The 23532-nt window shown below is 48.7% G+C and overlaps 2 protein-coding genes across 3 annotated transcripts in view; one reads left to right on the top strand and one right to left on the bottom strand.

Moving 5' to 3' along the window:
- GDI2 (GDP dissociation inhibitor 2) overlaps nt 1-13177 on the top strand; it is a 34948-nt gene extending 21771 nt beyond the window's left edge. The window contains exons 5-11 of the mRNA XM_047066633.1: nt 2580-2778; nt 3014-3145; nt 9031-9130; nt 10295-10466; nt 11730-11874; nt 12075-12129; nt 12223-13177. Coding sequence (XP_046922589.1) covers nt 2580-2778; nt 3014-3145; nt 9031-9130; nt 10295-10466; nt 11730-11874; nt 12075-12129; nt 12223-12369 — 950 coding nt within the window. The 3' untranslated portion in view covers nt 12370-13177. The remainder of the gene's footprint in view (nt 1-2579; nt 2779-3013; nt 3146-9030; nt 9131-10294; nt 10467-11729; nt 11875-12074; nt 12130-12222) is intronic.
- Nucleotides 13178-13993: 816 nt separating this feature from the next.
- The window catches only part of TASOR2 (transcription activation suppressor family member 2), an 80593-nt gene continuing 71054 nt past the window's right edge, over nt 13994-23532 (bottom strand). For both annotated transcript variants that reach the window (XM_047066631.1, XM_047066632.1), the window contains 5 exons: nt 19731-19856; nt 18800-18953; nt 17843-17948; nt 15670-15851; nt 13994-15186 (listed from right to left, as the gene is read on the bottom strand). In XM_047066631.1, the coding sequence (XP_046922587.1) occupies nt 15068-15186; nt 15670-15851; nt 17843-17948; nt 18800-18953; nt 19731-19856 (687 nt within the window). In that variant the 3' untranslated portion in view covers nt 13994-15067. The remainder of the gene's footprint in view (nt 15187-15669; nt 15852-17842; nt 17949-18799; nt 18954-19730; nt 19857-23532) is intronic.

The following is a 23532-nucleotide window of genomic DNA, read 5'->3' as shown; positions in this document are numbered from 1 at the left end:
CAGGTGCCCTTCTAGGTTTCGGGCAGGGAAGGTTCAACAGAAGGGGAAAATAAAAAATACTTTGTTATTGAGCTTACATTGGGAGACAGGCTATAAATAAATAAGGCAAGTGTACCCGTTGGTGGTAATGCTGTGCAGAAAGATGAAGGGAGGTGGGGGAGGGCACAGTTTTAGTGTGATCAGGGAACGAAGGCATCGTCAGAGAAGCGGCTGCAGATTGGACTGTCTTATATTGGCTATCTTATTTTCACCCCTGACAACGAAACAGAAGTGTGGTGCTGATGTGGTCACAGGGTATTTCTTTTCAGCCTTAACTTTTACTGTATGTGCATTGTCCCGTTTTTTAATTTTATGATTTTTAAAAATTTATTCATTCTTTGTAAGTAAGCTCCACACCCAACGTGGGGCTCAAGTGTGCGGCCCTAAGATCAAGGGTTGCATGTTCTACCGACTGAGCCAGCCAGGTGCCCCTGTCCCATTAGTTTATTTTTTTTATAAGTTTTATTTATTCATTTTAAGAGGGGGAAAGAGAGCGAGGGAGAGTGCCCAAGAGGGGGAGGGACAGAGAGAATCGTCAGAAGGCTCTGCACTGTCAGCGCAGAGCCTGATGTGGGGCTCAAACTCACGAACTGTGAGATCCTGACCTGAGCCGAAATCAAGAATCGGCTGCTTAATCGACTGAGCCACCCAGGCACCCCATAAGTACAATTTTAAAATGTTAAGTGTAGTCAGCTGTCATTAATAACCTCAAGACCATTTTAATTTTTAGTTTTGTTTGTTTTGACGATAGTCTTGGGGAAAATAATACTCAAAATATCAAAATAGTACACTGTTCAATGGGACTTTATTGCTTTTATTGTTTATTTATTTAAAAAAATTTTTAACGTTTATTTTTGAAAGAGTGCGCAGGAGAGAGTGCCAGTGGGGGAGGGGCAGAGAGCGAGGGAGACCCAGAATCCGAAGCAGGCTCCAGGCTCCGAGCTGTCAGCACAGAGCCTGACGCGGGGCTTGAACTCACAAAGTGCGAGATCATGACCTGAGCTGAAGTGAGACGCTTAACCTACTGAGCCACTCAGGTGCCCCTTATTTTTTATTTTTTTAAAGATTTTATTTTTAAGTAATTTCAGTAAACTGCCTTTGCAAAACATTTTAATTTTTTTTTTTTAATGTTTATTTTTGAGAGAGAGAGACATCACAAGCAGGGGAGGGGCAGAGAGAGAGGGAGACACAGAATCTGAAGCAGACTCCAGGCTCTGAGCTGTCAGCACAGAGCCCGACGTGGGGCTCGAAACCACAAACCGTGAGATTGTGACCTGAGCTGAAGTCAGATGCTTAACCGACTTGAGCCACCCAGGTGCCCTGTGCAGAATGGTTGAATGTTTGATTTTAGCCCCTACCACAGACTCTGAATCTGTGTTTGGAATTTGTAGATCAGAGTCCAGTAGCTAATCCTCAGGACATTTGCCATCATGTGACTTAAGAATCCATTTCTTGGGGGCACCTCGGAGGCTCAGTCGGATGAGTTTGAGCCCCGCATCAGGACTGCTGTCAGCGTAGAGCCTGCTTTGGATCCTATGGCCCCCTCTCTCTCTCTGCCCCTACCCCGCTTGTGCGCTGTCAAAACTAAATAAACGTTTAAAAAAAAAAAAAATCTATCTCTTACCAGGTTTCTGTGGTTTTCCAGAATATTTACTGATCATAATGTTAAAATGTGCACTCTGAAACTAGTATTTACATTTTCTTGATACTTCCCCATATTTAGTTTGTGGGAAAATACCCTGCTCCTGAGTGGTATTGAACAGGTCTTCTCCAGCCTCTTGATAAAGCATTCTACACCCAGTGTGGGGTTCGATCTCACAACCCCGAGATCAAGAGCCCCACGTTCTACTGACTGAGCCTGCCAGGTGCCCGAGAGTTTATTGTTTTTTAAGGTAGCCATACATACAGTTTAGGAAAGGGGAAGAAGGCCTTGTCTTTCTAGAAGCTGTATACTCTAGAAGGAATACTGACTAGTAAGAGAGCTGAGGGTTTAGAAACTAGTAGTTCATACCTGTCTCCTCATCTTCATTTTAGTGTGAAAAGTGGCTGATTATCTAGGAGTTTATTGAAGTAAGTGATTGGCAGCATAATCATCTTTTCTGTGAAATTCTAGAGGGAATCGTAGCACACAGGATAAAGGAAGAACATTCAGAGTTTTAGGCAGTTGGCTGAGTAGAGGTCACAGTTGTCCAGAGGAGGACATTCGGGTGGATGCCCTGGTGAAGGATAGTTTTTCGGGGTCCTGTTCACCTTGTGCCTGATGAGAGACACGATTACGCATATTACCTTTAGTTAAGTACTGGTTATGATTACTTGTAATTGTAAAATTGAAGACTTAATGACTGATCTGTTGTCATTATGTCGGTTTATTTTAAAGGGTAGTGGAGGTAGAAGCCGTGTTGTCTGAGCTCCCGTGTCTTAAGTCTCACGTTGCATTAGCAGAGCCTCAGATAATAACGTGGCACGTTTCAACTTGCCTCTCACGCTCTCTTTTCCTCAGAGTCCTAGTGTCAGTGTTTGCTTTTTGACAAATTCTTTAGGCTTAATGGGACTGTTTGAAAAACGTCGCTTCAGAAAATTCCTAGTGTATGTTGCCAACTTTGACGAAAAAGATCCCAGGACTTTTGAGGGCATCGATCCTATGAAGACTGCGATGCGAGATGTGTACAAGAAATTTGACTTGGGACAAGATGTCATAGATTTTACGGGCCATGCCCTGGCACTTTACAGAACCGATGAGTAAGTTTTTTGCATTTTAGATTTGTATTTTTCTTGAAACTGTCGCTGAATTTCTCACTTCTCCAAAATGAAAATTCTAACAAAACAAAGATAACCGTGTTATATTATGAAAGCCTCTAGCTATAAATTAGTGGTATGGAAACTTTTCCGTAAAATAGGAAAGTAGGGAAATGAAATCACTTCAGAAAAAACACTTTGAATATTTATTTTCTAATATTTATTTCCTTATTTCTAGCTATTTAGATCAACCATGCTGTGAAACCATCAATAGGATTAAACTTTACAGCGAGTCTCTGGCAAGATACGGCAAAAGCCCGTACCTTTACCCTCTCTATGGCCTTGGAGAACTGCCCCAGGGATTTGCAAGGTGAGTGCCCGTCGCCGCCCTGATTGCCGACACCCCGGTGACTCCGGGTCCCCTCTTCAGCGGGGGTGCGTGACACGTGGTTGTGAGCGATGAGGTGAGAGGTCTGGGAGCCAGGAGATGCTTTCTATTTTTATTGTCATAAGATTTACACATAATGAAACCGCCCATCTACAGTTAAAAAATTAGTTTGCCGTCAGACCTGTGTAACCAACGCGACAATCAAGAGAAGAAAACCTTTGGTCCGGGAAGTCCCCCTGCCGCCGCCTCACGACGGCCATCACCCCCACGCCGTGCGCTCTGTCACCGTACCTGACTTGTGCCTGTTCTGGAAGTTCATATAAAGGGAGTAACAGGATATGTACTCGCTTGTGTCTGGCTTTTGCTTCATGATCTGTTTGAGGTTCATCTGTGTCGAGGCATGTATTTTAGTTCATTTTAAAAATACTGGGTAGTTTTCCATTATATGAAAAACACAGATACGGCACAATTTCCTGTGAGTGGGCGTCTGGGTTGTTTCCACTTTGGGGGGTATTCTGACCGAAACTACGGTGGACTTCCGTGTAAAAGTTCCTGTGGACATAGGGTGTCGTTTCTCTTGGGTGAGTGTCCGGGAGCGGCACCGCCGGCTGACCCGGAAGGTGTACGTTTGACTCCAGGAGACGCGGCCAAGCCGCTCGCCGGAGCGCTTGTGCCGTCAGCGCGCTCCGCGGCCCGTGTGAGTTCTTGTCGCCCCCGCTTCCTTGTCCGCACTTCGTGTCGTCAGGCTTCCGGTTTTACTCACCCACGTACGTGTGAAATGCTGTCTCACTGGGGCTTTGATTTGCATTCCCTGAGAACTAGTGTTGATCCCCTGGCCATTTGTATACTTTTGTGGCGTTGGCGTCTTTTTGCACGTTTTTAAACGTTCGTTGGGTTGCCTCTCCTCTTGCTGATTGTGGGAGATCTTGTGTTCAGGCAGCGGGTCTCTGTCAGAAGTCCGTAGTATACGTGCTTCCTCCCAGCGAGTGGCTTCTCTTCTGATAAGTGCAAGTTTTCAATTGTGATAGTATATCCAGATTTTTGGCTGTGTTTACTGCTTACTCGGTGCTATCTGAGAAAGCTTTGCCTGCCTCCGCACAAAGATAGGGTCTGATGTCTTCTTCTGGAAACTTTATGGTTTTAGCTTTATGTTTAAATTTCTCATTCATTGTAAAATAATGTCGGTGTATGAGGTGAGGTATGGCTTGAAGTTCGTGTCTTTCCACACTGATGTTTAGCCGTTGTGGCACCATTTGTTGAAAACACTTTCTTTTCCAGCTGTGTTGGTGCCTTTGTGGCAAATCGGTTGGTCATAGATGCGTATCGGTTTTGTTCCGTAGGTTTGTGTTTCTTATGCTGTTGCCACAGCATCCTCATTAGTGTAGTTTTATGTGAAGTCTTGAAATCAAGTAATGGAAGTCAGCTCCAATTTTGTTCTTTTCCAACATTGTTTTGGCTCTTCGGTAGGTCCTTTGCGTTTCTACATACATTTTTAGAACAGCTTGTCAGTTTCTAGAAAAAAAAAACGCTGAGGTTTTCATCGCAGTTGAGTTTAAAGTATCTTAATGTGGAGTTTTGCAGTCCGTGAGCGTCCTCTCTCCGTGTATTAGGTTTTCTTGGAGCAGTGTTTGTAGCTTTCCTTGTAGAGATTGAGCACCTTTCTTGTTCAGTTATTCACAAATAAGTTATTTAGATGCTGCTGTTAATGAAATGATTTCCAGTTTATTTTACAGTTGTTTGCTGGTGGAATACCTGGGTGGCTCAGTCGGTTAAGCATATGACTCTCGATTTCTGCTCAGGTCATGGTCTCATGGTTTGTGAGTCTGAACCCCACATCAGACTCTGCGCTGTCAGCACGGAGATGCTTGGGATTCTCTGTCTCCCTCTCTCTCAGCTTCTCCCCCACTGGCGTGCTCGGTCTCTCAAAATAAATAAATAAATAAAAACAAAAAAAAGTAAAGTTCTTTGCTGGTGACAATGGACATCCTTGCTTTATTTATTATTAAATGTTTTCTATAGGGTTTTTATAGGTGGCTTTGTTGAAGTTAATTCCTCTTTCTTGGCTTGCTGAGAGTTTTATTATGAATGGATATTGACATTGAGTTAATAATGCAGGTTTTCTTTTTATGCTGTTATTATGGTGAACTACAGATTTATTTTTTGGGTATTAAACTAACCTTGCATTCCCAGGGGAAATAACACTTCATGACGTATTCTTCTTTTAATTTATTTTGGATTTAATTTGCAAGTGTGTGTATGTGTGTGTAAACACACATAGGAATTGAAACTGAGGCTACTCAAATGTCCCGTTTCTTATTTCATCAGTTGTGTTACAAGAAATTTGACCATTTCAAATGAATTCTTGAATTTTTTAAAAATTTATTTATTTTTGAGAAAAAGCGAGCGCATGAGCACAAGTGGGGGAGGGGCAGAGAGACAGAGAGGGAGGGGGGAGAATCCCAAGCAGGCTCTGTGCTGAGAGCGTGGGTCGTGACACGGGGCCAGAACTCACAAACTGTGAGATCGTGACCTGAGCCAAAACCGAGAGTCGGACGCTTAACCGACTGAAGCCATCCAGGTGCCCCTCTTCTAGCTGTTTAACATTGAAACAGATCATTGATTTTCACTTTCCTTCTCTAACATGAGGATTTAAAAAAGTCTTAAAGTTTCTCTCTAAATATGTATTATTCAGAATGGTACCCTATCTTTCCTGTTTTTCTTCTTTGATCCTTGGGTTACTTCAAAGGGTAGCGTTTAATTGCTAAACATTTTGAGATTTTCCTAAATAGTGTATTGCTACTCCTATCTAATGCAGTTCCGCGATGATCAGAGAATAAACTTGTAAAATTTTAATCTTTGAAATTAAGGCCTAATTTATGGTCAAATAAACGATGTATTTTGGTGAACGAGTGCGCCCTTGAAAAAGGAACGTACATCCGGTGTGTGTTGGGCTCAGTGCTCGGTAAGGGTAGCTGGGAGAGCTGCTCGCACGTGTGTTCTTCCGTGTTCTTTTTCGAGTTCTGTTACTGAGAGGGAGTCTCCCACCAAGAGAGTGGATTTACTTATTTCTCAATTTAGTGCTGTCAGTTCGTACTTCATACATTTAGAGTTCTTTAACAAGGTGAGACTCGTTTCCGATTTGTCTCATGCTAAATACAACCTTTCCTGCTTGCTTCCTGTTTATATTTTTTCCCCATTCTTTTACTTTCATACTTTCTTTTTATACTGAAGTGAGTCTCTTAGAGACAGCATATGGTTGAATATTGCTTTTTTATCCAGTATGACAACCTTGGCCTTTAATGGGATTGGTTCAGTTTATGTATATTTAATTATTGATATGGCTGGGATTGGATCTGTTGCTTGTTTTCCTTTTTCCTCCCATCTGTTTCTATCCCGCTTCTGTTCTTTTCTCTTTTTGGATTAATCAAGTCTTTTTTTACCATTCCAGATTAATCCCTATACTGGTTTTGTAGCCATGCCTCTTTATTTCTACTTTTTTAGTGCTCTGCAAATTATCATATGCATCCTTTATCAGTTTGTTTGGGGTGGATATTGTGCTACTTTGCATAAGATAGAACCGCTTCGCAACACCTTTAGTCCATCGTTCTCCTTAGTGCTCTTGTTGCCTGTAATTTACGTCTACTTACTAAACTCCACAGTGCAGTGTTACAAGTTCTGCACTAACCAGTGTAAAGCGGAGAGAAGGAACAGTAATCATTTTAGCACACTGCCATCCGTGTTGCTCTTCTTCTTGTAAATCCTTGTTTCCATGTGGTGACCTCTCCGTCCGGCCCTTCTGCGGCATTCTTGTAGTTCGGGTCTGCTGGTGAGGGGTCTCCGCCGGCCTCGGTCTGAAAGTATTCTGTCACCTTCATTTTTGAAGGATGTTTGTCGGCTTGAGGTTTTTTCCTTCCGCACGTGACAGCTGCGGCTCCCTCACTCGTGTCTGCTGTTCCTGCTGAGGAGGTGGCCGCCCTGTCCTCGGTCGCTGTGTCGCTGTGTGGAATGGGGTCTTTCCCTCTGGCTGCTTGCAAGATTCTTCCGGTTTTTGGCGGTCTCGCTGGGATGCGCCTGTGCGTGGTTTCGCGTGGGGATTTGCTGAACTGCTTGGGTGTGTGAGTTAATCGTGTCTATCAAATTGGGAATTTTATAATTGTCCTCTTCAGATGTTTCGTCCCGTTTCCTCTTTCTCTCCTTCCGGGACACCCAATTCCGTGCATGTTGGATGCTTGGTATTACTTCAACAGGTCACTGAGACTCTCTGCTTTTTTTTTTTTTTTTTTTAACTTTTGTTCTCTCCATGCTTCATATTGGATAATGCCTATCGATTTGTCTTCAAGTTCACAGGCTCCCTTTTTTGTTATTTCCAAAAGCCTATGAATCCCAGTCAGTGAGTTTTAACTTTGTTTTCTGGTACTGTACTTTCTATATGTAGAATTTCTAGTTTTTTAAGTATAGTTTTTTTTTTTTTATGAGATTCTGTTTACTCGTTTTGATCCTACTGGATACATTTATACTAATCTTCTTTTAAGTTTATTTTGAGAGAGAGAGAGAACGAGAACAAGTGGGGGAGGGGCAGAGAATGAACCCAAGCAGGCTACACTGTCAGCACAGAGCCCAGTGAGGGGCTCAGTTTCACAAACCGTGAGATTGTGATCTGAGCTGAAATCCAGAGTTGGACGTGTAACCGACTGAGCCACCCAGGCAGGCGCCCCTGTGCTAATAATGTGTTCTTGAATGTCTGTTTGAATGAGGATGTTTGTCCTTGAATGTATACATAATAGCGGCCTTTTACCCCTGCATATGTTAACATCGGTAGGTAATCTGAGCATCTGTGTCGATTGCTTTTCCCGAAATCTTTACTTTGGGTCACAGTTTGTCTCTTCACATATCTGGTGATAGTGGATTGCAGACTAGACACATTGATTGGCACGTTTTAGAGATGCTGGATTCTTTCTCTGAAGAGTGTCGATTTTTGCTCAAGTGGGTAAATTATTGGCCAGGCACCTTGAACTTTTGAGGCTTGAGTTGACACTTTGTTGGATGGGGAGGGCGTGTTGTGTGTGTGTGTGTGTCTCTCTCTCTCTCTTTGGCTTAATCTTTAGTCCTGCTGTGATGAGGTGTGATCCTCCTGGGGTTTACAGTGGAAAGCTCAAGATGTGCATAGACCAAGCTCTCTAATGTGGCAGTTTCAGACTTCAAACCCATTTGTCCTTAAGGCCCTCAGCTATAATCTCGGCTCCGCTCTTTTCGCCTTCTGGCTGTTGCTTTTGCTGGATTTCTTGGAATCTCTCAGGTACAAGCACTTGCAGAGTTAGTTAACGATTTGAAGAGATTTTATAGATTTGGTGGCTGCCCTTTTGTGGATTTCCTCTCACAATTTTCATCTCCTTTGACAGCCCCAGATTCTGTCCTGTGGCACCTTGAATCAGTAAGACTGCTGGCTTTCTGCTTCGTTCTAGCCGCGCTGTTACAGGGATGGGGAGAAAGGGGTTCCTTCGGGGGGAGAGCCATAGGAACCACAAAGGATCTCGCTCGTTCCTTCAAGTCTCTTCTCCAGTGTCAGTCTGCTTTTTTAGTCACTCTCCAGGGCCTCCTGATTGGTTTTGTTTTTTTTCCGTTCAGTTTTATTTATATGCTGGAGGATTAGCATAAGCACTTCAAAAGGACTTGGCATGAAGGACTGAATGTGACACTTCATGGTTTTGACTCTATTTTGTAAATTGTTGCTTTAATGACTTTTAAACTAATACCTTCTAGAAGGAAATTGAGCAGATATACGTTGCCTGTGTAACTCACAAAGATCTAAGAAAGGAGACTTTAGTCGTGGACACAATTATAAATTATAATTTCAAACATTTTTTTAGGCTAAGTGCTATTTATGGTGGTACCTACATGCTCAACAAGCCAATTGAGGAAATCATTGTGCAAAATGGAAAAGTGATTGGTGTGAAATCTGAAGGAGAGGTAAGAGCTTTTACAATTTAAAAAATACCATGTTTCTTTGAAGGAGATGTTATTTAACATAATGTAGAATGGACATTGATGCTAGATTCCAGACTACATGTGGTTTCTTTATGGCAGGTTGTCATTTGTAATGACTAAGGACTAGTTAAAGATGTTGTGCTTAAAAAGTATTATTTCCTCTTGGGTTGATTAGCGCTTCAGATGGAAATAGACATTATGGATGAAGTCTAAGTGGTAAGTAGTCTGTATTTATGTAGTGTAGGTTGGTGCCTGTCTCCTGAGTGTTCCTTTAGATTTGGCTTTATTTGTACCGCTTATAATTTATTGGTTGAGTTTGGACCTGGTGGATACTGAGGACTTTATTATTTAATTCGGGTGTTGGCTAGGTGGAGTTTCGCGCAGTGTTTCTCAAATTTGAACTGCACACAAACCTGTGTTACTCCTCGTAACGTGCACATCCTGATGCGGTGGGCCTGCGGTTTCTTACAAGTTCTCAGGGGATGCTGATGCCATGGGTCTGCCGGCCAGATCATTTGTATTTTGTGAAATGGCAGCCCTCACAAGGAGTGAGAACTGCTCCAAAGCTGGGGATAGAGACCTACTTCGGTGTTCTTGATGGTCTTCCGTGGGTTAGGACCACGTGATCGACTGATCGACACCCGCCGGGTGGCCGTCGGAACGAAGCGTTAACTATTGTAGACCTTCGGTAACTGTCTTGTGCTTTCAGCACGGGAGGTTCTGGGAAATAATCTGCTATCTCAGAGTCTTTGTTAGCACGGAGTTTCATCTCCTCGTTTCTCAGGGCTGCTCCCTCTCAGGAAATTACGGAACACGTACTTCTTACTGGGGACAGTCCCCTGTGATGACAGCCTTCGGTACAGTATTCCGTTTAACCCAACAACCACCCTTTGAGGTTGGCTGCAGCCAGGATCTGAAACCTGTCTGTGCACCAGGTTGCCGAATACTTGAACAGGACTTCGGATTCACGGATCTGTTCCAGGAGACTCTGGTGGGATTGTTGGCAAAACTGGTTTTAAGTTGTCCGTAGTTACGGTTAACCTTATGAGGGCCACAGATTCTACTCCGGGGACGGGGCGTCAACCTTCTATCAAAAACATTGCGGACACCAAATATCACAAATGTTACTTACACGTTTTGTGACAGGTTGCTCGCTGTAAGCAGCTCATCTGTGATCCCAGCTACGTCCAAGACCGAGTAGAAAAAGTGGGCCAGGTGCTCAGAGTAATCTGCATCCTCAGCCACCCCATCAAGAACACCAACGATGCCAACTCCTGCCAGATCATCATTCCCCAGAACCAAGTCAATCGGAAGTCGGGTGAGCTTTGAGGATCCGGCAGATGTTTGTAGGATTTTGTCAAATATGATTCGCTTCATGTTTTGTCCCACATTCCTAATTTTCTTTGCTCTGTTTTGGTGAAGAAACTTTAAGTTACATATGAGAAACAAGGTGTGAGGGATCCTCACACTGGAAGGTGCGCACGAGTCCCAGAGCCCTGCCTTAGACCTGTGCGCTTGTCTAGAATGAGGGATCGAGGCTGGCCTGCAGAAGTGTGGTGTCCGTGATTATGTGCCTCTGGAGGTTGCTGTCATTAGCTGACGTTATTTGTCAGCCCGATACTCTGAGGAAGATCAGGACTCACTTCTGAAATTGTTAATTCCTAAGCTGTTTGTGCTAAGCAGCTGTCTTCATCCCCTACCTTTTTCCATCTTCCTTCCAGGTAGAAGCCCTAAGGCTTATATTTATCGAATCTTCAACTTAAAAGGAGTTAGGAGCTTTTGAACACACTATTAAGAGCTGTGTTCGTTTTTCCACGGGAGCAACCAGAATCACAGGTCATGACTGGAACAGAGGGATGTTCACAGGCCCCAAGCAGATCGCAGGGTCTGTGAAAGCCTCAAGAGAGCGAAGGGAGCTCAGTCATGATTTTGTACATTGGAAAATGAGTAGCTACTGAGTGGGACGGACACAGGAAGAATTATAGGAGTTTATTTTTTAATGTTTATTTTTGAGAGAGAGAGACAGACACAGAATCCAAAGCAGCCTCCAGGCTCCGAGCGGTCAGCACAGAGCCTGACACGGGGCCGGAACTCAAGAGTTACGGGATCATGATCTGAGCCCGTCGGACGCTTAACTGACGGAGCCACCCACGCGCCCCTAATTACAGAGTTTGTTATGCCAACCGAAGAATAGCTTATGCTGATTTGCAGTTTTGTTATCCTAATAAATAAATGAAAAACCGGTACTTAAGAAACCTTTCTAAATGCAAGGCGTGGAGAGGAAGATGACCCCAGAGCAGTCAGTTTGCTTTGTGAGGCTCTGTAGGTAGCCGTAGCAGAGCCGGGAAAAGAAACCTCCTGAGCCTGGCGGTTCACGGCTCCGCGTGTCCTTACTGTCCAGTGGGCTAGAAGTCGCTGGATACTCGCAGACTTTTGTGTATGACCCGGTTTGCCTGGAAGATCTGGTCAGTCCCAAGCAATTTTAACGCACACCTCGAGGAGATACACGGGGGACGCCGGAGCACGCGCATATTCCCAAGGTTTACAAGCCCCGGCAGTGAGTGCCTTCCCTTGTTTCCAGATATCTACGTCTGCATGATCTCCTCCGCACACAACGTGGCCGCACAAGGCAAGTACATCGCCATAGTCAGTACGACTGTGGAGACCAAGGAACCAGAGAAAGAAATCAGACCGGCTCTGGAGCTTTTGGAACCAATTGAACAGAAGTAAGCGATGTGTTCGTTTAGCTGAAATCCGAGATTGATACTTGCACGGAGCGTGGCGAGCCGGGTGAGAGCCGCCAGTGGCTGTGGCGCGGGCCTTGTGCCTGCCGGTCTCGTCCTTTGGGTTTTGAATTTCAGGCAGAGCTGGGAGTGTGGGCTTGGGGTCCGCTCACCTGCTGACTCCGTTCTCTCTTTCCCTCCAGATTTGTTAGCATCAGTGACCTCCTTGTACCAAAAGATTTGGGAACAGAAAGCCAGGTGAGTGTGGCGCTCTGAAGAGAGTATCAACACGCAGGCTTTATTAGGAGACACCCCTGCAGCGTCTCAGGTCTTTGTGATTTTCGTTTGTAGATCTTTATTTCCCGCGCATACGATGCTACAACTCACTTTGAGACAACTTGTGACGACATTAAAGACATCTATAAGAGGATGACCGGATCCGAGTTTGACTTCGAGGAAATGAAGCGCAAGAAGAATGACATCTACGGGGAAGACTAACGGCAGTGCAATTATCATCTCATTAGGACAGACTTACCTTTGGCAAATGACGCGTATCGTATGAAATCAATATTGTAAGGCCTGCTTTTGTAATCAAAACGGAGATTGCAGAGCACTGTACCAGTAAATATTCCTCCCCTTTCTAATATCATGTATTAACTCGTTTTCCTGGAGTGGCTACTCAGAATTGGCGGCTGACCACATTCTGTTCGGTTTAACCAGTACTGGCTTTTTTTCCCCCTAGTGCAGCATCAGTTTTAAAAATCCCTCGTGATACTGATACAGAGCACTTGATACAGGATTTGTATCTTTTAATCAGCGCAGCCTTCGCAGGCGCGCTGCTGCCGCCAGAGAGCCGGATCGGTGGGTGGCGTGCCGTCTATCCTCTTGACACGGAGGAGATTCGAGATGGAATGTTCCGTAATTCGGGACGGCATCCCTGCGTTCTCCCTACACCTTCACATCTCCTATCAAGTATTACGACAGCGCCCACGGAACACGGCCCCAAGTTGGGGTTCCGTGGGCCTGAAATTCTAACACAACTCCGGACCGTGAGAGTCATCTTGGAGGAGGCCTGTGTGCGGTGTTTTAACCTTATAAGATTGAGAAGAGCAGAGGGGAAAGAAAGACCCCTATCGTGAAGCAGGTAAACGTAGAAGCTTCTTTTGTATCCCAGGTGTGGCTTCTTCGACGGACCAAAAGCTGCGACGCAGTATTGATTTGACAGAGCCTCCGCTTCAGTGGTGTCTGTCTCAGAATGGCTCCAGGTGATTTCTGTACTGCAAATAAAGCCAAACTCTGGAAACCAGTTCTTTCTCGATTGGTCTGTCTGTGTCCCGACATTAAGAGCTAGCAAGGCTCGCCCCGGGTGCGCCCCAGCTGCTCACTCCCCTCGGCGTGGCTGCAGCAGACGGGGCCACGTGCAGATTTCGATGGCTAAACATACACCTGTCCTCTGGCTTCACTGTGAGTAGACCCCAAGTTGTGTTCTCGCCACATCCTCCTGAGGCACAGAATTGCCCCAGTCGAGAACCCCACCGCTTGGCCTACACGGTAAGATCATCTAAAATCCCAGCGAGCCTTTCCTTGCCCGCCGGGCTAGAAGCACAGAGAACTGTGTTTCCACATCCCTCACTCGACAGCCACGGAGCGCCTGTAATACTTAGGTGCCAGGCCAGTGGGTACGAGGATGAAAGCGGCAGTCCGGAAGGGCGGCAGGGCCGAGACTGACCCTGGGCTCGGTTAAGGGGAAAAGCAGTTTTAGGAAAGGGTTGTGGGAAGACTTTCCGGCACGAGGGGGAGGGGTGGACGTTTGAAGGAGGAGATGAGAGGACAGCAGGCTCAGCTCACAGCAGGGGCTCAAGTGGACCAAGGAGGGTTACAGCCCCCTTCCTGGATTCTTCCCGGAGTGGGGGTGTTCCTAGGCGAGAAACCGCGTCAGACGCCCACCTTCGACTCGGAGGTCCCGTCCTGGAGTTCTGTGAGCCTTCTCTCGGGCCAGGGCTGTGGGGGCTGCACCGGCAGATGGAGGTCCTGTGGTAGGAGTGGAAGCGAAGTCCTACCTGTTAAATGGGCTACAAACTGCCAGAAGTTTCTCTGGGAAGGAATCGCAGAAACAGCTGAATGATTTTCCGTTGTCTTTATTAAAAAATGAAACAAATTGGTTAGAAAAACCTCTGTTCCAAATAGATACTATGTATCTCTACAAACTTTTTTGCTTGGTTTTGAGTTTAAAGATTACCCTAGAAATTATTTCTAATACCATAAATAAATGATTTTCTTCCTCCGAGGGTTGACTTTGTAATGCGCTGTTTACAAAATCTAAGTGAAAAATGACAGTTCATAAATTTGTACCATTTAACTTCCTGTAGTGTTGCTAGAGTAACAGCGAATAAAACCAAGATTACAGCTTTTACAAGGGTGGCAAAACCTTTCAAACAGGCTGTAACATGCACTACATACGCCTTTTCGACACTGACATGCAAAAACAAAGCTATTGCTTAAAATAGACTTCTTTTTGCTACACCTAAGTAAACGTGTTTGTAAAAACTCTTTTTAACGTTGAGCTTAATAGCTTTGAAGGCGCTCCGTAAAAATGAAATAATTTAAAACGATATTTAATAGTATAACCCGAAGCTGGTAGACAGCTGCTGTCCCACTGTGAGTGAAGTCCAAGATTTTAGAGCAGAGTGTGAAGAAATGAAGAACACTCCTATGTCGTAGAACATTGATTGTTCAGATATGAGAAGGCCGTTCCGTGTATCTAAAAAGTTTCCAAACTAAACGGAAAATACTAATTTGTTGGTGGCACCACCGGTGTTCTAGGCAAGCCGCAGCGGAGTCCCCTGCATAAACACAAAATTGGTCATTCCGTCTTTATAAACAGAATAACCAAGAAATGTTTTGTAAATAGGATGCTGTCCAAGAGGGACGTTATCTTCCGTCCTGGGAACGAGATGAACCGTAAGTGAAGATGTGTTCAGTCGTTCAGATGAAACGGGGGACCCTGAAGTAGATGATCCTTCAAAAATTCTGACTTTAATGCCAAACCAACAGCAATCCCACCCCTAACACAGATTTAAAATTTACAGCATGATGGATACTAAAGAGCGGAGTTTTCGAACAACTGGTTTCCTCACAGACAGAATGTCCATATCAGTCCTGTCCTGCTCACGAGGGAGAGTTCTGGAAAGCGTTCTTACCAATAGCTACTCTTAAACGGAGCTGCTACTTTTTGTATATTTTCAATAAAGTTATTTACATCTGTAACAAGGATGCCACTGTTTTCAAAGACTTCTCTGGAGATGGTAGGCTTTTCTGTAAAAAGAAAAAAAATACCTTTTCGGTGAAAAAGTCATTGATGTATACTTTCCAGGCATCAGAACCCCTTTTATTTAAAAAGCAAAACTTTTATGGAACGACTTGGTCCGTGGGGAATGGGTCCAGGGAGGAAGGGGTATGAAGCTTTGGGAGCGGCCGGGGTGGGGGTGGGGTGCCGAGCACCGCTGATACAGAAGGACTGTGGCCCTACCTTCCGTAGTTCTAACGGCTGGGCGAACGTTCACCTAAAACTTGAGGTGCCCGCAGGCCACAGCTAGTAGACAAGCGGACCGGAGGGCCGCCACACAGAGCCCACGGCGCCCCTCGGCCCGGCCTCCCGTGCGTTTAGGAGCACATACCAGGCAGGAAGGGGGGGTCCCGGCTGCCCCGTACGGCGCGTGTGCGCACAGATCCCGTACGGCATCCGATGACCACACCCGGACCCTTCCGGAGCTGGCAGAACGGACACGGTGAGTTTACCTGTCAGGAAGACCGCGAACCTGGCGTGGACGTGCTGAACTTGCAGGTTGAGCAGACATTTCAAATGTTCTGCTTTTGTTGGCGATCGAGAGTCACAATGGTGGTAGTGAAGCAGTTCGATGAGATTCGCACTCTGATAGGATCTCAGTATTAAGTTCTTCTTCCGTGCTATCGAATCCACTCTGCAACGTACACAGAAACGTTAACCAAACGTGGATTCCCTGGCAACTTGCAGGAGGCTACTTTTTACCGTATCTGGATTTTCAGCTGTTTCTTCGTTCCTTCACTACTTGCCTTCGCTATACTTTGACCTCTTACGTCAAAACACTCAAACCTCCGGGGATGCTCTTTGCCTTTTCTGTTCTTTTCCACCGGGCCCCTGGCTTCCTGGACGTCACCGTCCCGTCAGGTTCCCTCACGACCTGACAGGCTGGCTCTTTCCTCCCGTTAGCGTTCCGGGTGTCCGGGAAGCCCGGGCCTCGCTCCGAGCAGGAGGGACGTCCACGCGCTCACCTACTGCCACTTCCCAACGACGCTGCTTGGCGGGCCCTTCAGTCGTTCCTAGCGGGCCCGGCGGCGCTTTGTCACAGCAGCGCTTCCAAAGCCGCTCTTCAGGCCCCGCGCTGCTTGCCAAACACCGACGTCCTTACACTTAGGTAGCAGCGGGAATTTTCTTAATTTCTCACCTCTCTTAAAATCTTGTAACTACCTATCTTTTCTTCCTCTTTTAGTGGAAGGTGTCTGACTGTGAAACGTCCCTGTGTCTGCTCTCCCGCCCTGTAACAGGGATGAACCCGATGCCCCGCTGGGCACCACACGGCACACTTCCGTGACACCAGCTTTTGTGTGTACGCTCCCGTGGCAGTCGGTCACGTTCGCCTAGAGATGGACGGGAGGCTGCTTTAGTAGTTTCTGATAATCACGTGGCTATAGACGTTCTTTGGGGAAACTGCAGTTTTTAACGCCTAGGTTTTTTGGGTTTTAGATTAAGAGGAGTTCCTCTGAAGGCCACAGGACGTGGGGAGTTTTCTGACGAGTTCCCACTGCGCCCGCTCCATGTGAGGCGGGTGCCCTCTGAAGAGGACAGCGCCGGCAGCAAGGGGTCCGTTTACCCCAAAGTCCCATGAACGGGAAATAAGCTTATTCGTGCCAGCTGACCAGGGGTGAGGCGGTACCTCGGAACTCCTTCTCGCACTTGAATCTTTCCTCTGAAGTGCCCGCTCACCACCTCCTCGGGATCTCCTGGCCACGGCCTCTGCGCTCACCAGGTCCTTGGAGCCCTGCACCCCTTCCACGACATCGTGGGCTCGGGTCCGCTTGGACCCCCTGGCTCATCTGCCCTCCTGCACTTGTTGCTAGGTACGAGCCTCTCCCGGAACCCTGCTCGGGGCCGCCTGCGTCCCTTTCAAGATCTCCCGCGTGTGCGGTTTTGCACCTACGTTTCTCCTCCTCGGGAGGGCGTGGTGCGGGGAGACGTGGTCATCTTAGAGATGGACATTCCGGGCTCGAAGCCCAGCTTCACAACTCCCTGTCTGAGCTGGATCAGCTCTGTCTTCGCCCTGTGCTTCCACTATGCCACCGAAGCAGGTCCCCGCCGTCAGCAGCCTCGGAAGCTGGGCCGGGACGCCGCCAAAAACGCCCGTCAGCGCCCCCGCAGGTCCTCGACCGGGGCTTGTGGAGCCTCCTCCCAGCTCCCCGCGCCAGACCCTGTTGGCTCCTGCCTCCCCGAGCGCGGAGGCTCCGCAGGCCCCAGGGCTCAGCAGCTGTACATCTGAAACAAGACCTGTTTCTGGTCTTGTTTGGGGTAAAATTTAACTGAGGATACGTCCTGCTCTCAATTTTTCCATCCTCGCGACCGCGGAAACAACACACGAATCAACACCGGACAAAGCACCATGGCGGCAAGCCCACGGCTCGCTCTCCGTCCCCTCCGTTCACGGTGGCGGAACCTGAACTTCGCTACCCGCACGTTCCGGACTCGCGCACCTGACCCCCTGCCGGCCGAGCGCACGCACACAGCGTGGGCCCCAAACTCTGGGCGGCGGCCCCGACCCCGCTGCCTACCCCAAAAGCCCGGCCCCAGAAACCAAATCTCAACCCCCAGCGGAGCTGAAGGTGGCGCCTGGACGTGCAGGTGGCCGCCCCCGCCCCCCACCCCGCGCGCAGACCTCACCTGACGTCTTCCTTCAGCTGCTTATTCTCCCTGTGGTGAAGCAGCCACTTCCATCTCCCGTTTCCGTTCAGCTTCTCCAGGGTTTTGACCATGTCCTTCAGCTGAACTACACGGCGGAACACAAGAGGCCTTGTCGGCTCCCGGCTCGTGCGGTCGGAGCCCGGCGACGGTTCCCGGTGGGAACCGAGGTCCCGGGCCTCAGTGCACGCGCCTCCCCCGCACGGCTGGGACGCGGCGACCTGCGGTCCCCTCGGCCGTGGCAGGAGCGCCCGGACCGCCACGCGGACGCGGCACGGACACACGGAACAAGCGGGAGCGCCCGCTGCGCCAGAGGAAGACAGGCGCCCGGGCGGAAGTCACGCCTGTGGAGGTAACCCCCTCCCGCCTTCTGGCCCACGAAGGGCACCTACGGCAAGTTCTCTGGGCCGTCAGCTTGGGCAGGTTCAGACGAGACCTCAAAGCCGGCTGCCGCCCTCACCTCCCTCCACGTCCGGCCCGTGCCCAGAGGGAAGGGAATTGTGAGTGTTCGGCACATAAGAAGGCTTTTGGGAGCCATTTGTTGACTTCCAGAACATCAACAACACGGCAGGGGTGATGGCAACGGGAGCGGGGGGGGGGGGGGGCGGACGGGGCCAGCGTAGGGACAGTTACAGCAAGAGTCCACGGTGAACGGCTCCGCGGCAGCACTGACAGGAAGGGACCGAGAAGCGGGGCTGGCGGTCCCATCACCCGTCAGCACCAGGAGGCGGAGAGCACGCGGGCTGGGGAGGAGGATGCCAGCGATCCCCAGGGAGGTGCGAGTGCTCAGCACGCGGCAAAAACTCAGGCCTCTGAAGGTGGCAACTGAGACTGCGTTGTTAACTTTCTTTTGGATGAAATCATACTCGGGTCACTGGGTGAAGAGAAACCGATTTGACTGTCCTTTAAAGAAAGAAGAGAGGAAAATACGAGACCAACCTAACGTCAGAGTTTCCAGGATCTTGTCATCTGAGACCACAAAGCCTCCGGCGTGGAAGAGCTCCTGGTAGGTGCACTCGGGGACGTCTTCAGGGCCGTCCACGCCAGCGAACACGACACCGGGGAAGTGCTTCAGCCTCAGCAAACAGGGAATCTAGCAAACACAGACGCATCCCGGGAAAGAGGTCTGTCAGGTCGCTTTCGGCACTTTTATCCCAGGGTTACGAGGTTCGGGGACAGCTGGAAAAAACTTCGCCTGGACGACCGACCGGGAATCCTGCAAAGCCCTATCCAACAGCAGGAGCGCCCCTCACAAGCAGTCCTGACTCCGTTCACCATCCACGCCGCACACTCGCTCCGGCCCGTCCCCTTCTAACTCCAAAGGCCGGGGACGGTGACGGAGGGAAGGCACAGTGGAGGTCTGGACACCCGTCCAGTAGTGAAGCAGGCGACAGGCTCGCACCGTCGCTGCTCTCTCTCCGGCTCCCCGGGCCTCCTGCCCGGCAGGGCCCGATTCCCACCCCCGAGCGCAGTTCTTGGGACAGGCAATTACTCTGATGCAAATAACGGGTAAATAAATGTCATAGCAAAGAGGTAAGAACACTTTCACAAGTCCTTCCGAAGGGAGATTTACTGCTGCCAGGCACTGAGACACACAGGTTTGTATCTCAGCTGAGAAAGTGTCCCGATACCTCCCTTTCCGTGGTTCTGCCCCAGTTACTATGAAAGTCTCAACTCAGACGCGACGTGCCAGAAACGCCTCGGTAAGTATACGGTCCGAGGGTGCACCCTCGCCCCCCGTCGGCTTCCCACTTGGATTCAGTGGGAAAGTTCACTTCTGCCCTGAGAAGCGACGATGGGTCTGGTCATTTGGAAGACAACATAAAATGCCCAGAACACACACTCTGTAAGAAAAGATCACCACACGTACTTGATGCAGATGCGATGCTATGTCTTCGTTTCTGATGACGACCACCAGTGTGTCGTTCTCTCTGGGAAAAGCTTGACAGAAATGCTGCGGTTCCATTTCTGTATGGCCTCCTTTCCTCAGAAGGGCCTGAAAGATTTACAAGGAACCGTTACAATAAAAAAGGGTATTTGCACCGAATTACTTCTGCAGTTCACTGAACATCAGAAAGCACATCCTGTTTACTAACCTGCGTCCCAACAAGGCAACAGAAACGGCAGTTTGTCTTCTAAAGGAGCTTCCGCGTCTAAAACATGGCTCGTGGGTGTCACTAACTGGACTCAAAAGTTTCTTGTGTTGTTTGAAAGTTTTTTTGGTGATGGCGGGAGAGGGAGGGAGAGAATCTTAAGCAGGTTCTACATCGGCATGCAGCCCGACGAGGGGCTCGATCCCACAACCTTGGGATCATGACCGAGCCAGAATCAAGAAAGAGCTGCACGGTCCACCGACTGAGCCACCCAGGCACCCCACAAACCCATTTCAAAGGCAAAGCACTTTATAGTACACCTTCCGTGGTCCACAGTCTGATCAGCATCAGACTGACATACACGCCTAGGACTCTCACACACCCTGAGGCGATTACCTGGTGGCACGCAGACGCTCACGCTAAAAATGCCACCTCCGGTCAAAACGTTTCCAGAACTTTGGGAAATAATACTCCCGACTTGTAAGCATCACTTGGACTGCCGTTCACGGCTGTGGAGGGAGCCCTGGGTGCGGCAGGTGTTGGTGAGCATGGGGGAGGGGGTGGGGTAGGTGGGCTGAACCTCAGGTCACCAGGCCGCCGCCTCCCTGTCAGACACTACGGTCACAGGCCTAACGGCAGGGTAAGTCCGTGTCATTAAAGGGAACTCCTTCACCCTGTTCTCCTTGTGACGCTGACACGGCTTCTGTCTGAAGGGTTCTGGAGGCTTCCACCGCACCCCAGGAACCTGGTGTCTGACCATCTCTGGTTCTGTCCTTTGTAAAAAATACAGTATCAACCAGCCCCGGACCATTTTGATTCTTCACTCAAAATGCACAGCGATGTCTTTTGAAAGAAACTCCTGCAGATGAGACTTCTTTTCAGAGAGCCCACTAAAACATCTAAATATAAATCTTTAGCTCTGACTTATTTTACTAATAAACCACTTGAACGAATACATTTTCTGAGATGTTCAACATTTTCATCGCATCCTGTGGCGTTCTCAGCTACTCTGTCGCGCACTCTGAATTTCAACAACAAAGGGCCTCCCAGATGTTCCTCATCTTACAAATAAACGGGGCCTGACACCCATCACTACTGAGTGCCCCAGGACTCTCCAGGGCAGAAAAAAAGTCGGGGGTAGTTTTCTCAGTTTTCAGAAACATTTTGCTCTGGACTATCTTTTTAAATTTTTAAAAATGTTTCCTGATTTTTGAGAGAGAGAGAGAGAGAGAGAGAGAGAGTGAGTGAGCATGAGTGGGGGAGGGGCAGACAGAGAGGGAGACACGGAATCTGAAGCAGGCTCCAGGCTCCGAGCTGTCAGCACAGAACCCAACATGGGGCTCGAACTCATGAACCATGAGATCATGACTGGAGTCAAAGTTGGACACTTAACTCACTGAGCCACCCAGGCACCCCTTTCAAAAAATTTTAAGTTTATTAAAAAAAAAAAACTTTTAAAAAAATGTTTATTTTTGAGAGAAAGGGGGTGGGGGAGGGGCAGAGAGAGAGGGAGGCACAGAATCCGAAGCAGGCTCCAGGCTCCGAGCTGTCAGCACAGAGCCCGACGCGGGGCTCAAACCCACAAACCATGAGATCATGACCTGAGCTGAAGTCGGTCGCTTAACCGACTAAGCCACCTGGGCACCCCAAGTTTATTTTGAGAGAGAATGAGAACCAGCAGGGGAGGGGCAGAGAGAGGGGGGGAACAGGGGATCTGAAGCAGGCTCCGTGCTGGCAACGGAGAGCCTGCTGCAGGGCTTGAACCCACAAAGTGTGAGATCATGACCTGAGCTGAGTCAGATGCTTAACCTACTGAGCCAGCCAGGCACCCCTAGAGTACCTTGGTAATACTTTATTCTCAAGTTTATTTTACAATGTGTCCACCTTCTCCCTGGAAGGTTAGTTTTGCCTTTGCACAAAATTTGTTATTCTCTGTTGTAAACAGGGGTCACATGAAAAAATATCAGCAAACAAAACATTTACTGTTTAAACAAGCAGGAAGGTTTCCTTCCTTTTGCGGGAAGGAAACCGACCCTGGCTATGATTCCTCTCCTGTGTGAAAACCTGTGCTCTGTCAAGGGTGTGAATGGCACTGTTGCTCTTGAGATGATGGAAGCAAAAAGAAATCAGGTATTTTGCTCACTGTGGGACACGGTTGTGACACCACTTGAGTCGATCCCTGACTTATTTCAGCACACGTCAAGGTACAGCATATAGAATCTGCCCAAAACAAAATTAACTTCATTCAAGGTATACAACAATTTTTAGGTTACTTTTAGAGGCCAGGCACCTTCAAAGAGTCTGCAAGCCCGTGTAAAGCTTCATTTTTTTCAACTACACTGCTTACCAAAGCAGTGGAAATTAGAACAAAGACATTGGCGGAAGGGGCTGGGGAAACCAATCTGGCAACCGCTTAACAAGAAACCTTGGAAAAGGATCCTTGATGGCCAAAAAAAAAAAAAAAAAGTTTGCGTTTAACTAAACGAAAGTCATGTAAAAGGTCCGAGCTGGAAGGCACCAGCCATCTCAGAGAAGAACTCGTTTCCCTCTAGCCTCCCACTGAGGCCCGCCGTCCAGCTCGCCTCCAGGCCTCCCCGCTGTGGCAGAAATCTCTCTGAAACGCAGACACGACGTTATTTATCTTAAGAAACAGTGTCACTGCCTCTCAGTGACCTCGGTGCTCAGTGCCCTCGCGGGGCCTCCGAGAGGCCCTTCCTTCCCGACCCGGCTGTGTCCACACCTCCAGACTCGCTCCAGATGGGAAATGCGACAGCCCTGTGCCACCAGCTTCCCGTTGGCCCAGGGAGAACGGGGCAACTGGGGAGCCACCAGCATTTCAGTCCCCGTGGGGCCTCGTCCCTTGGAGGACCACCAGGACGGCCGCACAGGTTTGATGTTACTTTGTAATTCACCATGCATGGGGCTTACCAGGTGACACCACGTGACAGGCACCCCGGACACCCTGAAGTGCTGACCTGAGCGACCCGAAACAAATCCGGTCAATGAACCAAACACTCATCAGTCCAGCTGCCCGCACCACGAACACGAGGCCGGTGTCGCTTCCTTAAGGAAAAGGTCCTGACCCTCCCGACTAGGCTGACTGTCCTTGGAACATCGTCAGAGCACCTGTGCCATCCGGGGGCCGTCGTGTTGGCAACATTCCCCCTCCGCTCACACACTGGGATTCTAGAATACACACTGAGGACCGCCGTCCTCCGAACGGGCTCCCGCTCCTGTGTGAGGGCCGAGGGACCGGTGCCGGTCAGTGCCCCAGGCAGTGAGGACGGGGCCGGACGTCCAGGGGCGAGCTGTGGGCCGGGAGTGCGACTGCAGGCGGGGTGATGGGAGCCAGCTCCCTGCCACACGGGGACAGCCGCGACTCTGGCAATGGTGGCGGGGGTGAGCTGGGGCCGGGGCTGGGGGGGAGGCTGCAGCTTTTACACACAGACATGCGCGCTTCTTGGCTCCGCTGGGAAGGCCTGGAAACGGTGATGCCCAGTGGCGCCGAGCTCCCCCAGTGCCCAGATGCTGATCCCGAATGCTACCCTTCACTCGGAATCCTGCTCCCTGGAGAAATGG

Source organism: Lynx rufus, unplaced genomic scaffold, assembly GCF_022079265.1.
Source record: "Lynx rufus isolate CCGP_SWC_20201006 ecotype Redwood Valley unplaced genomic scaffold, mLynRuf1.p SCAF_7, whole genome shotgun sequence".
Classification (NCBI taxonomy): Eukaryota; Metazoa; Chordata; class Mammalia; order Carnivora; family Felidae; genus Lynx; species Lynx rufus.
This window is presented reverse-complemented; position numbering and strand designations above follow the sequence as displayed.